Source organism: Mobula birostris, chromosome 3 (assembly GCF_030028105.1).
Source record: "Mobula birostris isolate sMobBir1 chromosome 3, sMobBir1.hap1, whole genome shotgun sequence".
In the NCBI taxonomy this organism is placed as follows: Eukaryota; Metazoa; Chordata; class Chondrichthyes; order Myliobatiformes; family Myliobatidae; genus Mobula; species Mobula birostris.
Window position 1 is genome coordinate 13,934,160 of NC_092372.1, and position 18,817 is coordinate 13,952,976.

The 18,817-nt window shown below is 41.0% G+C and overlaps 1 protein-coding gene across 2 annotated transcripts in view; it reads left to right on the forward strand.

Annotated features, from left to right (window-relative positions):
• LOC140194900 (WD repeat-containing protein 7) overlaps positions 1 to 18,817 on the forward strand; it is a 619,189-nt gene that overhangs the window by 591,407 nt on the left and 8,965 nt on the right. For both annotated transcript variants that reach the window (XM_072252235.1, XM_072252236.1), the window contains one exon: positions 8,985 to 9,089. In XM_072252235.1, coding sequence (XP_072108336.1) covers positions 8,985 to 9,089 — 105 coding nt within the window. The remainder of the gene's footprint in view (positions 1 to 8,984; positions 9,090 to 18,817) is intronic.

The window sequence follows — 18,817 nt, forward strand, 5'->3', positions numbered from 1 at the left end:
ACAAAGAAGCTTCCGGAGCTTTACAGGGCTATACGTTGTATTGCCTCTAGAGCATGTTAAACTGTAATATGCATAAAATACGTACAGATAATTAATTGATAAACTGCAAAGTAAATAGCAATTGAACAGTCTTATCTCAGAATCAAGCAATCCGATCTAACATAGTCTCATTGTAACTGATTGTCATATGTTACCATGGGATATTGATGGGATGCGGAGCTGGCAGATGGAGTTCAATCTGGAGAAGTGTGAAGTGATTCACTTTGGAAGGTCAAATTTGAAGGCAGAATACAGGTGCTAATGGCATAGTTCTTCAGCAGTGTGGAGGAACAGAGGGTAATTGGAGTGGCTAAGAAGGTGTGGGATATGTTAGCCTTCATTAGTTTGGGACTGAGTTGAAGAGCCACGAGGTAATGTTACAGCTCTATAAAACCGTGGCTAGACCAGACTTGGAATATTGTGTTGAGTTCTGGTCGCCTCATTATAGGAAGGCTGTGAGTGAACCAGGACTTTTCTCTTTGGAGTAAAAGAGGATGAAATGTGACTTAATCGAGGTGTATAGACTGATAAGAGGCATAGATCAAAGGGATAGCTAGGGGCTTTTTTCCCAGGGTGGTGATGGCTAATATCAGGGGCATAATTTAAAGGTAATTGAAGGGATTCTCAGTGGTAAATGTTTTACACAGAGAGTAGTGAGGGTAAAAAATGCCCTGCCAGTGGTAATGCTAGAGGCAGATACTTTAGGGGCATTTGAGAGACTCTGATGGGGCAAATATATGAATGAAAAATGGGGAGCTATGTTGTAGAGAGGATTAAATTAGGTTAAAAGTTCAGCGCAGCATCGTGGGCCAAAGGTCCTGTGCAGTGCTGTAGTGTTCTATGTTCTAATTAATCTGCCATAGTGCATTAGACAATTATGGAAATAGTCATAGGTAGAGGTACCTCCTCCAAAATAAAGACAAAAAGCCTTGAGGGAAGAGGAAGATGTTGGAGGTTCAGAACTTTTTCCTTAATTTGCTGCCCTATGTAGATGGTTGTTATTCACTTCGGAAACAGTCACAAAAGATTCCTCCTTTTTATTCCAGTGATTAAGAATTTGACAGCTTATTTAATTTGCTGCATTGAGGGAGCCCTAAATGCAGCCACACTTCTGAATAATTTATATTATTTTAATATTCTAGTTCTTCCTGCTGCATGATCATTATAAACTGTGCAGACATTTACTGAAAGAAAATACATTCTCTAATTTTCTGTAATCTTTGTCTTTTATTGATGAAGTACACTCTGTAGCCACTTTATTAGGTACACCTACTCATTTATGCAAATATCTATTCAACCGATCATGTAGCAGCAACTCAATGCATAAAACCATGCAGACATGGTCAAGAAGTTCAGCTGTTGTTCAAACCAAACATCAGAATGGGGAAGAAATGTGATCTAAGTGACTTTGATTGTGAAATAATTGTTGGTGCCAGACTGGGTGATTTGAGTATCTCAAATACTGCTGATCTCCTGGAATTTTTATGCACAAAAATCTCTAGAGTTTACAGAGAATGGTGCAAGAAACAAAAAACATCACTGAGTGGCAGTTCTGTGGGCGAAAATGCCTTGTTAATGAGAGAGGTCAGAGGAGAGAGATCCTGAAGAAGGGTCTTGACCCGAAACGTCGACTGTTTATTAATTTCCATCAATGCTGCCTGACCTGCTCAGTTCTGCCAGCATTTTGTGTGTGTTGCTGTGGATTTCCAGCACTGGCAGAATCTTGTGTGTTTATGATGTCAGAGGAGAGTGGCCAGACTGGTTCATGCCAACAGGAAGACGACAGTAACTCAAGTAACCACTCATTAACAACAGTGCTGTACAGAAGAGCATCTTTGAATGCACATGTCGAATCTTAAGTGGATGGGCTACAGCAGCAGAAGACCATGAGCAGAGTCTGCTTTGTTAGGTACAGCAGGTACCTCATAAAGTGGCCAAAGGGTGTATTCTTTCTAAAATAAAATTTCAGTCTAATTTTTATTTAATACATATTTGTTCAAGATAAGACCAGTGAAAACTTTGCCCAGTACATTTAAACAACAAATCTATTGGTTTAACATTTACTCATTCTTGGAGGGTTTGCATTAATAACCACTTTAAAAAGAATATTACTGTAAAGTCTGTTGAAAGGTCTATTGTTAGTGTCTATGAAGTTATATTTAATCAACTACAAATCCAAATCTGAGTAAATCAAATCATCCACGAACTGCCAGTTTAAAATGTGATCAATTCTCAAGTTAATGCGAGTGCAATTAACAGCCACTAATAACGTGGAAATTAAAGATACATTAAAGAGGATGTTGTCTCTGCATAGGTACTGCATGTTACACCCTGTCAGAGTTGTGAAGTAACTGCTTGGCTTTGTCAATATGATGCAACAGATACAATGGCTATGCCTAAATCAAACAGGGTTAAAATCTTCCTTTTTTAAAAAAATCTGAGTCATATAAGGTTGGAATCTTTCTGTTTTAAAAATAGATTAGCTTTATTATTCACATGTACATATGGTGAAATGTGTCATTTGTGTCAACAACCAACACGGTTGTTGGTATGTGGATGTACTGGGGGCAGTCCACAAGCATCACCATGCACCCAGCGCCTTATGTTTTTGGAATGTGGGAGGAAACCAGAGCACCCAGAGGAAACCCCACATGGTCACGAGGGGAGCTACAAACTCATAGGGTGTAGAATATTACAGCCAGTACAGGCCTTTTGGCAAACAATGTGTTGCCAACTATTTAATCGTTCTAACCCTTGTCTTCCACCTAGCCCTCCATTTTTCCTTCGTCCATGTGCCTATCAAAGAATCTGTTAAACACCCCCTAATGCCTCTACCTCCTCCTCTGGTATCCCCTTATACTTTCTTTCAATCACCTTAAAGATATGCCCTTTCATATTAGCCATTTCAATCCTAGTAAAAGTCTCTGGCTGTCCACTTGATCTATGCCTTTTACCATCTTGTACACCTGAATCAAGTTACCGCCCATCCTCCTTCACTCCAAAGAGTAAAGCTCCAGCTCACTTAAACCAACATGAGAGAGTGGATGAAGCTAACTCACTGACAGCATTACAAAGGATGAAGATGAGCATTAGATCCACCTAGGAATAGCAAGTTATAGAGCAAGTACTGGGAGATGGGATTAATATGGAAGGGTAGTACTGCGATCACTCAAGTCTAATATGCTGTTCTCCAAAGGAAATATCTATTTTTGGGTCTACAGATGGCTGTAGAGGGCGAATTCCCTTAATGGAGAACCTCTGTATGTGATCTTGTTTAACATGGGGAGGCTGTTACACAGGCAGCCACCTCATGGTTCTTGACAGATCAGGGTCAGGGTCCAGTGATATGAAATGCAAGATGACTGGGGACCCTTTACTGCTGCAGCCTTCCTCCGCCTTCACTGCTGTTGTGATGTGTTGTCATCTTCTGCCAGCTCCACCGTTGAGGTCTTGATTAGATTGCTCTTTGTCTGGATCCTTCCCCTTGACCTTAACACCAAAATCAGAGCCTCAGGTGGCCAAACTCTAGACGGTGTCGTCCCCAGGATCGCAAGAACCCACAACCCCCTCCACTACGACAAGGTGACAATCCTTGGACGAGTATGGAAGGGTACCCACTGGTCAGTATTCACAAATTGGGCTGAATGGCCTTTTGCTGTATAGTTCTGTTACTCTTAAGATTTTATAACAGATGATTTGTTGTCTTCAAGGACGTACACATGTATAGATAACCCAAAAACAGAGTAATCCTACTTTATAGTTGGACTTGTAATATGTAAGATTACAGAATACTGAGTATTGAAACATCTGTCAGTCAACCAAACACAAAAGTGGGTGTTACATTGTTAAATATTTGAGTTCAAATGAAATTGCATGAAAATAAAAGAAGAGAAATAAGTACTTTTATTAAAAAAGGAACCTTATGTAAGAAAACCATATCTCCTTCATTAAGAAAAAAGGCTGGGCAGAAGATGTTCTTCTTCTGGCAGTTGGGGAAACTCCATTTTCTCCAGAAGGTACTGGTGTAGTATCTACACTGCCATCATAGGGAGCAGCCTCACATCAGACATTGCTGTCTGGTTTGGTGTAGCATCCTCTCACAGTGTACAAAAACTATAGTGAACTATCAGGACAATAGAAAAGGTTATCGGCTGCAGATTATCATCACTGCAGGATTTGTATATGTCCAGGACAAAGAAGTGAACAGAAAATTATTGAAGACACTACCCACGATTCAAACTGACTTTTCCAAAAGTGTTTTTTTCTGGAAGGCACTACAGGGCTATTCAAACAAAAACATCATATCATGTTCCCCAGGCAGTTAATCTGATCAAGCATTCTTGTTAACCCCCACCCACCCCCCCTATCTATTGACCCCCATCACTGCACTGTAAACACTTTAAACCACTTTTTATAATGCTGTTAACTGGTATTAATGTATTTATGCACATTTTATTCCATGTCCATACTGTAACCTCTAACTTTACATTTTATATTATTTATTCTTTAGAATTGTTGAATGTTGTTTTCGGTGCATGTAGTGCCAACATACCACAATAAATCCCCAAAAACATGTACATGTATATGGCGAATAAAGTAGATCTTGATCCTTGAAATGTGCCCTCCCACTGAATTCACTGACATCCAAAGGGTGGCAGAAGAACAATGATGCAAGAGTGGTGGTGGGTCAGACCCGGTCTGAAAAAGTAAACTACTGCTAGTGGGACCCATGGCTGGGGATTATTGACAGATTTCACTGTGTTTCACAGGCTACATCTGTCAACTTACATTTTTCACCAATATGGCTGTTTCGTCTTCCAAACTGTCATGAACGCAGGAAGCAAACACGGGATGCGATATGAGGCAAGCTCAGTGGGGGGGGGACTCTTAACAAATGAGAGACAGATATTGACAGACAGTCTGCAGTTTTGGTGATGAATGTGTTTCATAAACTGATGCTCAAGGTCACTTCTTGCTCAGAGCATTTGCCAGCGTCAAAACATCCCCATTTTTTAACATGATACTGAGCTCAAAAATCAACTAGCAGATTCTCAAAATTCAAAGTGCAAAGTAGATTTATTATAAAAGTGCATTTATGTCACTGTATACAACACTGAGATTTGTTTCCTTGTGGGCATACTCAATAAATCCAAGGAACAACGAGACCACACCCAACCAGATAGACAGCCAGTGTGCAAAAGACACAAAATGTGCAAATATAAAACAAAATAATAATAATAATAATAATAAATAAGCAATAAATATCGAGAACTTAAGATGAAGAGTCCTTGAGGGTGAGTCAGTTGTGGGGACAGTTCAGTGATGGGGCAAGTCAGGTTATCCTGACTAGTTCAAGAGCCTGAAGGCTGAGGGGGAATAACTGTTCCTGAACCTGGTGGTGTGAGTCCTGAGGCTCCCTCTCAGTAAAAGTACTACTTCAGAAGAAATCTGTATCTTTTCACTTCAGGGTGTTTTCCATATCCTAACCTGGATCTATTTTCAAATATTTCACAATCAGGTTTAATATCACTGGTACATGTCGTGAAATGTGTTGCTTTATTGCAAATATAATAAAAAAACAATAGTTTACAATAAGAAATATATATGAAAATTAAATTGAGTAAGTAGATAAATACTTTATTGATCCTAAAGGAAATTACATTGTCACAGTAGCAATACAGATGCACAGATATTCAAATATACAAATATTAGAAGAGAAGTAAGAAAGAATAAGTTACCTTAAACAGATAAACTGGGGGGGGGGGGGGGGGTCATCACGTCCCTGGCTATAGCTTGACTCATTATAGAGTCTAATGGCTGAGGGTAAGAATGACCTCATATAGCACTCTTTGGAGCAGTGCAGTTGTCTTAGTCTATAAAAGTGCTCCTCTGTTCAGCCAAGGTGACGTGCAGAGGGTGAGAAACATTGTCCAGAATTGTTAGGATTTCTGTAGGGTCCTTTGTTCTCCCACAGGCCCCAGTGCAAATAGAGAGAAGAAAAAGAAAAAAATAGTGAGGTTTGTGTTCATGGGTTGTTTCGTTGTCCATTCAGAAATCTGATGGCAGATGGGAAGAAGCTGTGTCTGAACTGTTGAGCATATGTCCTCAGGCTCCTGTATCTCCTCCTTGATGGTAGCAATGAGAAGTGGACATGTCCAGGGTGATGGGGGTCCTGAATGATGGATGCTGCATTTTTGAAGCATCGCCTTTTGAAGTGTCCTCATTGCTGGAGAGGTTATGCCCATGTTGGAGCTGACTGAGTTCGCAACTTTCTGCACCTTTTTCCATCCTGTGCATTGGCCCCTCCATGCCAGACAGTGATACAGACAATCAAAATGCTCTGCACCGTACATCTGTAGAAATTTGCAAGAAAACATTTGAAATATTCGCTGCTATTTATTATTTCCAAGTTTCTTGAGGATCCTAATTTTTGGTGGGAAATATTACTCAGTCTTGTCAGCAGTCTTCTGATAATATTCAAAATTAGCATTGACTATCAGGAAGCGATCTCCTTCTTTGGCAGCCCCCTGATGATTGAGTGAAACTTGTCCTCCCTCCATTTTTGAGAGTTCTGAGGTTCTTGATCAAACCATGGAATCCTGGAAACCATCATAGCTCATTTTGTCTCTTTACAATCTAAAGGGTCATCAGATAATGATCAATGATGGAAACTCTGACTCATTTGTTTCCCTGTCCTGAGATCTTTATCACATTACAGTTAAGAGTAAAGCTGGAAGCCTTCTAGTGCACTAGCTGAAGCAATTTGTCAACAATTATTGTTGAACAATAATTATTTCAGAGTAACAATTACTTTGTTCTCCTTTATACTTTTGTACTGGAAATGACATTAAACAATCTTGAATCTTGATATAGTATTTTAAATTGCACTACTGCTGTTGCAATTTTTGGCTATTTTCCCTCCAAGTCTTGGATATATATTGCAGATCTTTCACCAACTGGTGTACACTACAGCCATGATGTGGAGTCACTGGATGATATAATGCTTAGGGGGTGGGTGAATGCTAATCAGGTTGGCTGCTTTAGTCCTGCATGCTGTTGATTTTTAAGCATCTCATTAGAGCTGACTTGTCCTAGCAAATGAAAGAGTTTTCCATTATATTTTATGAGGTAATTTTGCAACCCTATAAAACTTTGGTTAGACAAAACTTAGAATATTGTGTTCAGGACCGGTCGCCTCATTATAGGTAGGATGTGGAAGTTATAGAGAGGGTGCAGGAGAGATTCACCAGGATGCTGCCTGGATTAGAGAGCATGTCTAAGGGTTGAATAAGCTAAGGCTTTTCTCTTTGGAGAGAAGGAGGATGAGAAGTTACTTGATCAAGATGATAAGAAGCATAGATCGAATAGATAACCAAGGATAGAAATAGCTAATTTGAGGGACATAATTTTAAGGTGTTTGGAGCAAACCACCTGTTTAACCTGAGCCTAATCACAGGACAACTTACAATGACCAATTAAAGGCTACTAACCGTTACGTCTTTAATCCATGGGAGAAAACTGATGCACCCGGAAGAAACCCATGAAGTTACAGGGAGAACATACAAACTCTGTACAGACAGTACTAGAATTAAACTCCGAGCTCCAACATCTGTAATGGCATTGTGTTAACAGTCATGCTACAATGGTGCCCGGAGAAGCTGTGGTAGCATGGTAAGGATGGGGTTAATATGTTCTTGATTAGTAAAAGAGTCAAAGGTTATGAGGAAAAGGCAGGAGAATGGTGTTGAGAGGGAAAATAAGTAAACCATGACTGAATGGCAGTCCAAACTTGATGGGCCAATAGGCCTAATTCTGCTCCTATGTCTTATAGTCTTTTGGACCAAGTGTATTGTACCCACATTTGCTGACAGTACAGAGATGCTGAAACAATAATTTGGCAGATGGAAGGGGATACAGAGAAATTTAAGGTTATCTGCTTAGGTAGGAAGGATAGGAAAACAGAATTGCTTTTCAGTTACACAGACACGACTAATATTTATTTTTTATCTATTTATGAGCCACAGCACTTCTGGCCCTTCAAGCCACGCTGCCCAGCAATCCCCCAATTTAATCCTATCCTAGTCACAGGACCAATTAACTACCAAACTGTATGTCTTTGACTGTGGGAGATAACCAGAGCACTTGGAATAAACCCACACAGTCACGTAAAGAACATACAAACTCCTTACAGGCAGTGGCAGGAGTTGAACGTGGGTCACCTTAACTGTAAAGTGTTGTGCTAACCACTACACTACTGCTAAAGTTATAAGGGGGCATTAGTTTAAGGTGTTTGGAGGAAAGTATAGGAGAATGTTAGAAAAGTGGGTTTTTTACAGAGTGTAATAGGTGTGTGGAATGCAGCATCAGGGGTGAAAGAGAGTCTGTAGGTTGTGGAATCAGTTCAGAGTTAAAGTGAGTGAAATTATCTCTGCTGATTCAAAGTTAACAACTGATACTAAACTTGGTAGTGTGGGATCTAAGGCTTCTGTACCTCCTGCACAATGATAGTAGTGAGTATATTCGTAGAAACTCATCCAATTAATGACATGAAATCAGAGTTCCCTCCTTTACGTTCCTTTATTTTGTATTAATCTGGCTTAAATCATTCTTAAAGCATCAGGACTGTCTCAGTTAATACTCTGAAATTTGTGTGGTTTAAATGTTACAAACTCATTCATGGCTGATCTAATGAGTGAGTGAGTATTAAAAAAATGATCAAACAATTTGCCAAACAAAACTTACTCTCTAATTCCAGCTAATGTTAGATCAGTTACTAAGCATGTTCTTATATTCCACCGAAGGCTTGCTTTACATGAAATTAAAATATTTTATTAAATCTGTTTCTGTCCTGTAAAGCAGTTTAATTGTTATGTTTCCCTTATGAGCATGCTTAGGGCATCGAAGTCACAAAACTCAGCACTTTTTATTCACTTTCTCCCTGACAGACCATTCACGGCCACAGTGGACCAATAACTGCTGTATCCTTCGCTCCTGATGGACGGTATCTAGCTACATATTCCAATGCTGACAGTCACATCTCTTTCTGGCAGGTACGTCAATACATTATCTCTTGGTTCTGTATGTTTTGCATAAACAGTGAGAATTTCTTGAAATTGAAATCAGGTAAATATCCATATAGAAGATATATTATACAATAAGCAATATGACTAGATTGAATCAAATGGAACAGCAAATTGAAAATTACTAATAGCAATTTTTTGCAGGCAAAATGAAGCATTATATTTAAGTAGATTGGGTCTTCGTATAAATCTGTATAGATGTCCTAAGTAGTATTATTTGCAAATAAATGCTCAATCAGTCTTTCTTAGATTTGGGTTTTATATCTAAGAAAGGATGTGCTTGAATTGGAGAGGGTCCAGAGGATATTCACGAGAATGTTCTCAGATACGAAAGGGTTAATGTATGAGGAGGTTCTGATGGCTTCGGGCCTGTACTCACTGGAATCTAGAAGAATGAGGGAGGATCTTATTGAAACCTACTGAATACAGAAAAGCCTAGACAGAGTGGACATGGAGAGAATGTTTCCATTGGTGGGAGAGCGTAGGATCAGAAAGTACAGACTCAGAATAGAAGCACAAATGAGATCAGGAGGAATTTCTCTATTCAGAGGGTGGTGAATCTGTAGAATTTATTGCTACAAACGGCTGTGGAGAGCAAGTCATTGGGTATATTTAAAGCGGGGGTTATTAGGTTCTTGATTACCAAAGGTAATGGGGAGAAGGGGAGAGAAAATTAATTCAGCCATGATAGAATGGCAGAACAGAGTCACAGGGCCAATTGGCCTAATTCTGCTCCTCTATCTTATAATCTTATTAATAGGTCTTTAAAATGACGCTTGATCCCAGTTGGAAGGTTGCACTTTTCCTCAAGGTGGTACAAGTATTATCTTATTTGTTTTTACTGTGGCAGTGTCAGGTGGCAGGAGGGAGATACATTTCTACCATAGGAGGTGTAAGGTGCTTCCTCCCTCCGCTAGCCTGCAGGTCACCCTTGAGCAAATTGTTGCATCTGCTTAGCCCCCGATCAGGGTCACGTGAAGCCATTGGACCAGGTGGTGGATGGTCGTATGAGCATATCACAAGTCCTGGTTATGCGACTGCTGATGCCAGGCAGACAATCTCTGAAGAGTATTGATAATGGCTGAGATCACCCATCTTGTAATGACACTGCACAGAGTAAGGAAATAGCAAAGCAGTTCTTTTGAAAACTTTGCCAAGAACAATCATGGTCATAGACCATGGTCACCCTCATCATATGACATGGCGCATAATGATAATGATGTGGCAGGATGTTTGTTGCAACTAAGTCAAAGCTCAAACTTCATGGATTTGGATTTTTATATATTACACCTTGAAGTATGGCCAAAGTCAGGGGAAAAACTGGTATCAAAGTATTCTGAGTATATATTCTGTATACACAAACTTACCATTGGCTAACTCTGGCAGACAAAAACTGCAAATTATACTAACTTGCTTATGCTTTTTTGTCGGCTAGAAGCAAATTCATTATTTCTTCTATTTGTTTACACCAGGTGGGGATTAATTTCATTAACTTGACTGGCTATTTCTGAATCAGCTTTTTACAGTTGTTCAAAAAAAATTGCTGTTCCTGGAAAAAAAATATTTTAAGAGACTAGAAAATGTATGACCACTTTATAGTGGAGTTAAAACAGTACTGAAGGGCATCCTATCGGTGAGAACCCCATGAAAATTGACATCTTCATTACAAGCCCTGCATAAGAACATTAGCAGGTTTCTCCATGAAATTCACTACATTGTAAGAAGTTGTAAACTCAGCCAGCTTCATCATGAGCATTAGCCTCCAAATCGAGGATACCCTCAAAGAGGCAGCATCCATTATTAAGAACCCTTATCACATAGGACATGCCCTCTTCTCTTTGCTACCATCAAGGAAGGAGGTACAGGAGCCTGAAGACAATACACTCAGTGATTCAAGAACAGCTTCTTCTCACTTCTATCAGATTTCTAAATAGACAATGAACCCATGAACACGACCTCACTAATTTTTTTTCTCTTTTTGCATTACTTAGATACTTTAATTTTCAATACATATCTTTTATTGTAATTTATAGTTTCTTTATTATTATGTTTTGCAATGTGCTGCTGACACAAAACAACAAATTTCACAAGATAGGGCAATGATATTAAACCCAATTCTGATTCCATTTCAGTTATTTTGGAAAACACATAGACTTAATAATGACCTATAATGATCAACTATACTTGGTCATGTACCTACAATAAAAATGTAGTACCTTGAAAACTGTGTCACAGGTGGATAGACTCACGTAGAGAGCTTTTAGCACATTGGCCTTCATAAATCAAAGTTCTGAGTATAATTGGGATGTTATATTGAAATTGTATAAGACAGTGGTGTAGGCAAATTTGAACAACTGTCTCACCTTACAGGAAAGGTGTTAATGTGATTGAAAGAGTGCAGAGGAAATTTACAAGGATATTGCTGGGACTTGAGGAACTGAATTATATAGAAAAGTTGAATCAATTAGGACTTTATTCCCTGGAGAGTATGAGAATGGGATATTTGATAGAGGCACAGTATGCAAAATTATAAGGGGTATATCACAATAGGGTAAATACAAGCGGGCTTTTTCCACTGAGGCTGAGTGAGATTAGAACTAGATGCCATAGGTTAAGCATGAAAGGGGAAATGTTTAAGGGGAACATGAGGGGGTACATTCAAAGGTTGGCGAGAATGTAGAGTGAACTGCTAACAGAAGTGGTAGATGCAGTCACAAGCAAGAGAAAATCTGCAGGTGCTAGAAATCTAGGCAACACACACAAAATGCTGGAGAAACTCAGCAGGCCAGGCAGCACCTAGGAAAATAAGTACAGTTGGCGTTTCGGGCCAAGACCCTTCAGCAGGACCGGAAGACTGGTAGATGTAGGTTCAATTTCAACATTTGAGAGAAATTTATTTAAGTACATGGATGGGAAGGGTGTGGAGGGCTATGGTGCAGGTGCAGATCAATGAGACTAGGTATAATAATAGCTTAGCATGGACTAGGTAGGCCAAAGGGCCTGTTTCTGTGTTGTAGTGCTCTATGACTCTAATGACAACCAGCAAACTACTGGACTTTCAACTGCTCTTCGTGATAGCCTTGCAAATTATAAAATTATTTCAAGGCATGTTTGGACGTAATGAGAATAAAACAGGTCTCACTTCATAATATTAACCATATTCAGACATAGAAAAGTCTCTTCTCCGAGCCAGGTCAACCTTACAACGCCCTTCTCAGGGATGGATGGGGCCAGTGTCTTAATTAAAAGGATAGTCCGACAGATTAATCAAGCAGCAAGATGACTTGGTTGCACTCACAGAATCATCTAGTGTCCCAGACTCATCCATCACAATCTCCAAACCCCAATACCGGACCCATTTAAGAAACAGTTGAATCTTTCACTGGTAGACTTGGTGTTTTGGTAGATGAAATCAAATGGCCCCAATTACATCAGCTCAAATTTATCTTACAGTTCAGAAGTCTTGTGGAGAAATTCACTCTAGGATGTTTTACTGACCCATACAGACCTGCTCAGTACTGTGATAGATCCAGGGACATTGCTGAATTTGCTATTTCATTTGGCCTCTGCAATTCTGCTGATGGATTGGGCTCAACTATTATGCCCCTGAACAGATGAATAGCAATAATTTTTCAAAGATTTAAAAGATACAGAAGGCAAGTTAATTCCTGATTCCTATAAATCTTGGAGAGAGCTTGTTTAATAAATCATTTGTCTAATTAAAAATTGTACTTTTAAATTAAGATTCTTTTCCAAACATTCCAATTCCCAGTAGTGATCATTACTGTGATTTCAACATAAAATTTACACCTTCTTTTCAACTTGTCCTTCATCGATCAGTCACTTCTCATCTCTTGCTCCCTGTTCATCAGCTCATTGTCTCTGCCAACAAGCAAAGCTGAGAAATGTTGATGGCTTCACAGTACAGATGATTTAATAAAATACAGAAAACCTAAGACAATTTTCTCAGAAATAATGATACGAATTAAATCATAAGTCACCATTTAAATTAGAGTGAGTGTTTGTTGGAGTAGTTGTTATTTTGACTTGAAAACCAGACCCTAAACTGCTTTTTGCCCCTTTCAAATTGTTCTTTATGTGAATCTTTGGGCCTCTTTACAAAGACAGCCAGAGTTGCTGCACTCTCATGTACAGCAGATCACATGCTTTTAAAATGTGACCTCAGGCTATATTCGGTTTCATTATTAATATTAAAAAAAACACAGTAGCATTAGTCATCTAAAACGTTGATGAATCTACATGAAATAAAGCAACAGCATGTCCAAAAATGTTCCCTCTTTTTTTTACAGCTGTGCGGAAAAATTTTACGTGGCCCGAAAGCTGCACAGCATTTAAATTTTTTTTGTAATACACACACTATGAATATTTAGAATGAAAATTGAAAAATCACATTATTTATTAATTGAAAGGTAAAATGAAATACAGCACAGCAAAGAAAATATTTCACATTTCATACATTTTTTCTTGCTGCATCCAACTCTAGCTGTGTGGTAACAAAGGCTATGTGCACAGGAGCATTTCAGTTACTGTGCGGCCGCGCACCCACGCAGCTTGGAGGGAACAGTGATGTCCAACCACGTTGATGTCATGGCCAAAAAAGATCGCTTCCCCTAGTACCGCAGGAATCTAAAGAAATTCTGTATGTCCCTGATGATCTTTACCAATGTTTATGTTGCATCATAGAAAGCATTCTGTCTGGATCGGTAACGTTCTATATGGCAACTGCTCTGTAAGTGACTGTAAGCAACTGCAGAGAGTTGTGGACGTAGCTCAGTATGTTATAGGAACCAGCCTCCCCTCTCTGGGCAGTCTATATGCTTCACTTCCTCCATAAAAGGCATAGTCAAAGATGCCACACATCCCCGACATTCTCTCTTCTCCCTTTTTCCATCGGGCAGAAAATACAAAAGCCTGACTGCGTCACGGTTCAGATTCAGATTTTTTATGGCATGTACATCAAAACATACAGTGAAATGCATCATTTGTGCAAACAACCAATGTACCCAAGGATGTGCTGGGGGCAGCCAGCAAGTGTCATCAGAGGTTCCGGTGCCAACGTAGTATGCCCACAATGTTCAACACACCAATAACACTACACACAGTATTTAACAAGGTTTCAAAAATATTAGCAGCAGGCATCAAAATGAATACCAATCTTCTAAACGCTGCTGAGCTAAGTAGAAACAGAAGTGGTAACCACAAAAGGGTGTGCAGAAGCTGGAAATCCACAGCAACACAGACAAGCTGCTGGAGGAATACAGCAGGTCAGGCAGCATCCATGGAAGTGAACGAACAGTTGATATTTTAGGCTGAGACCCTTCATCAGCAATGAAAAGGAGGGAGGGAAAAAGACAGAATAAGAAGATGGGGGAGAGGAAGGAGCGGGAGTGGGAAGGTGATAGGTGAAGCCAGGTGGGGGATGAAGTAAGAAGCTGGGAGCTGATAGGTGGAAAAGATAAAGGACTGGAAAGAAAAGAATGTGATCGGAGAGGAGCGTGGACCATGGGAAAAAGGGAAAGAGGAGTGGCATTAGAGGGAGGTGATAGGTAAGAGGGGAGCCAGAGAGGGGAATTGAAGAAAAGGGGAAGGGTGGTGGTGGGGAATTACCAGAAATGAGAGAAAATGATGTTCATGCGATCAGGTTGGATGCTCCCAGATGGAATAAGAGGTGTTGCTCCTCCAACCTAACAGTGGCCTCATTGTGACAGAAGGTGAGGACGTGGACCGACATATTGGAATGGGAATCATGATTGGAATTAAAATGATTGGCCACTGGAAAATTCTGCTTAGGATGGAGTGAAGGAGACTTGTTTTTAGATATTTTTATATTCATCTACCACCTACCCAACTGGTAACCTGAACTCAGCACCTAGGTCTTCATCTACTTACACCCACCTTGACCAAGTGGGTTTCCTCTGGGTGCTCCGGTTTTATCCCATAGACTAATGACATATGGTTAGGATTATTAAATTATGAACTTGCTATACTGGCACTGAAAGTGTGGCGACATTTGCAGGCTGACCAGCACAATCCTCATTGATTTGATATGATGCAAACAACGCATTCCGATGTACGTTTCCTTAAACGATAAGACTTAGGAGCAGGATTATGCCATTCAGCCCATTGAGTCTGGTCCACCATGGCTGACTGATTAACCTCATTCCTGCCTTCTCCCTGTAACCTTTGACACCCTGACTAACCAAGAACGTATCAACCTCTGCTCTAAATATACCCAATGACTTGGCCTCCATAGCTGTCTATGGCAATGAATTCCACAAATTCATCATCCTCTGGCTAAAGAAATTCCTCCTCATTTGTTTTCTAAATAGACATCCCTCTATTCTGAGGCTGTGCCCTCTGGTTCTAGACTCCTCCATTATAGGAAACATCCTCTCCACATCCACTCTATTAGGGCCTTTCAATAATCAATGTATATGTGACAAATAAAGTTAGCCTTTCTAATCTTTCTTTATTTAAATAAGGTCAGCCATTTAACTAAGATGAGGGAATTCTTTTTCACTGAGAGGATGGTGAATTTTTTGAATTATCGCTCCAAGTGGCACATTCATTATGTACATTTATGACAGAGCTTCATAAAATCACTGACCACAGCATGAGGATTCAGAATTCAATTCTGGCGTCATCTGCAAGGAGTTTGAATATTCTTCCCGTAACTGTGTGGGTTTCCTCCAGGTGCTCCAGTTTCCTCCCACAGTCCAGAGACATACCAGTTGTAAATTGTCCTGTGATTAGTCTAGGGTTAAATAGATGGATTGATGTGCGATGTTGAGCTGGAAGGGCTTGTAGCACGCTGTATCTCTGAACAGAGATTGCCTTCTTGACCGTTGGACCTACCGTTGGTCTTGTTCGCTCAATCAGCCAGAGTCTGTCTTCACATGCTGGGATAGACAACTCCCTATCTCACCGAGGGTTTGAGACCCATCGACTACCCTCACCTGGTTTAGCCGACTTGTCGAAGCCGTTGTCCGGGGTGTGGCCGCTGTCGCATTCAAACAGCTACGGGGAGCCACAGGTGAGAGCTGAGTGCCAGGTGGGGACCAGAGGTGGACAAACCACTTGAAAAGGACGCGTCATGTTCCCCCACCAGAGGTGCTACTCCTCCCTGATGCCCCATACACCATACCTGCTGAGATCTACAAAGCTGGTGGTCCTGTACTTATAGAGAAGCTCACCGAGTTGTTCCAGTCTTTTTGGAAGCAAAAATCCATTCCTCAGGAACTTAAAGATGCATCCATCATACACCTCTACAAGAGGAAGGGCAATCAACAAGTATGCGACAACCACCGAGTAATCTCGCTGCTCTCCATCACAGGAAAAACCCTTGCAAGAGTCCTACTAAGTCGTCTGGTCACTCATCTGGAGCTGGGCCTGCTGCCAGAGTCACAGTGTGGCTTTCACAAAGGTCGTGGCACTATTGACATGATCGTTGCCACGTGCCAACTTCAGGAGAAGTGTCTGGAGCAGAATCGCGAACTCTACACAACTTTTGTTGACCTCACGAAAGCCTTCGACACTGTCTGCCGACAAGGCCTGTGAAGGATCATGTCAAAGTTTGGCTGCCCTGCCAAATTCATTCAGGTGTTACGTCAGTTCCATGATGGCATGATGGCCAGAGTGCTGGACGGCGGAGAATCCTCTGAGGCATTCCCGGTCACCAATGGCCTCAAAACAGGGCTGTGTGCTCGCACCCACACTGTTCAGCATGATCTGATTGATGCCTTCCAGGACAGTGATGCTGGAATCAGCCTCAAGTACAGAGCGGATGGGAAGCTCTTCAACCTGAGGAGACTTCAAGCTATTACCAAAGTGAAGGAGACTGTTCTGAGAGACTTCCTCTTTGCCGATGACTGCGCCCTGTACGCTGGCTCGGAGCCAGAGATGCAAATCAATATTGGCAAATTCTCCACGGCTCGTGACAACTTTGGACTCACCATCAACATCAAAAAGACCAAAGTCATGCACCAGCCTGCCCCTCATGCACCGTACACAGAACCGAAAATCCCAGTCAAAGGACAGAAACTGCAGGCAGTGGACCAGTTTACTGACCTTGGCAACACCCTCTCCCGAGCAGTGACTATTGATACAGACGTTAACTGCCGAATAGCAAAGGCAAGTTCTGCTTTCGGTAGACTGCGCTGCACTGTATGGGAACGTCGAGGAATCAGTCCAGCAACAAAACTGAAGGTCTACAGAGCCGCGGTACTCACTACCCTCCTGTATGCATGTGAAACGTGGACTGTGTATCGAAGGCATGCAAGACAGCTCAACCATTTCCACATGACTTGTCTTCGCAGAATATTAGGCATCAGATGGCAAGACAAAGTACCAGACACTGAAGTTCTCTCTAGAGCAAGTCTACCATCAGTCCACACACTGCTGATGAGAGCACAGACCCAGTGGGCAGGTCATGTCATCCGCATGCTGGATATGCGCATGCCCAAGCAGCTCCTTTTTGGGGAACTCTGTGCTGGAAGACGCTCGCATGGAGGGCAGAAGAAACGTTACAAAGACACACTAATGGCCTCCCTGAAGTCATTTGACATAGACACGACCTCCTGGTAAACGCTGGCACAAAACCGCCCTACCTGGCGCGGCCTCATCCACAAGGGCTGTCAAGCTTACGAAGCAAGGCGCATTGCTGAAGCACAACATAAACACGAGCTGCGCAAGTCCGGACCCACCAGCGCAACAACTGCAGTGCCTACACATGTCTGCCCAACATGTGTCAGGACATTTTGTGCCTGAATTGGCCTGACCAGTCATCTTCAGACACACCGCATGCAGTCTCAAAGTGACTAATGGTGTCGAGGTCTTCATCAACGACGATGGACGAACCACTAATTTCTAAACGTAAAAAAAAGTTTGGCTACTCAGTGGGTAGTGGGGCATAAGGTTCTTGCAAGAAAATGCATCATGGTAAAACATCACTATTGCTAATTTCTTTCAGCTCATTATTCTCTCTAAACTTATTTTACAGTATCTCCAACAGTTTGTGTTAGTTTTCAGGAAGGCCACACAAAATATCTGTTTAGTGTCATCGCCATTCTCTTATTCCCCAGCATAATTTCTGCTGTCTCAAGTGTGCCTATCTAAGTGGTTCTTAAACGTCTCTAATGTGTTTGCTTCCATCACCACCCCAGGCACTGCATTCCAGTCACCCAGCACTCTGTGTAAAAAAAAACTTGCTCTTCACATCTCTTTAGAAATTACTCCCTCACCTTAAATACATGCCTCTAAATTGCAGAATGTGGGACGGGGCTGGTGAATAAGTAGGGACAAAGTAAATAATCGGTTTTGATCTTTCTTTGTTGAATTCTGAAGTTTTCCCTGTCCTCGAGCTCAGTTACTGTTGTATGTGCCTAAGACTTTTGCATAGTACTGTACATAAGCCCTTTCCTTTGATCTTCACATTTCCCTTAGTTAATATGGTTGGAACACATTTCCTTTTTTGGGGGGGGGGGGGTTTAAAAGGATGTAAGAGTTAACTTATTTAACTCTTCATGTCTAAACCATTTATTTTCTGCTGACAAATCTCTTCCTATTGTTGCTCAGTTGGAAAATTAGGAGAAAACCAGACAATGACAACTCATTCAAATTGCTGAAACGAGACTTGGTTTTCTGCGTATTGAGCTGTGAGCCTTTTCTCCTTTAGGTAA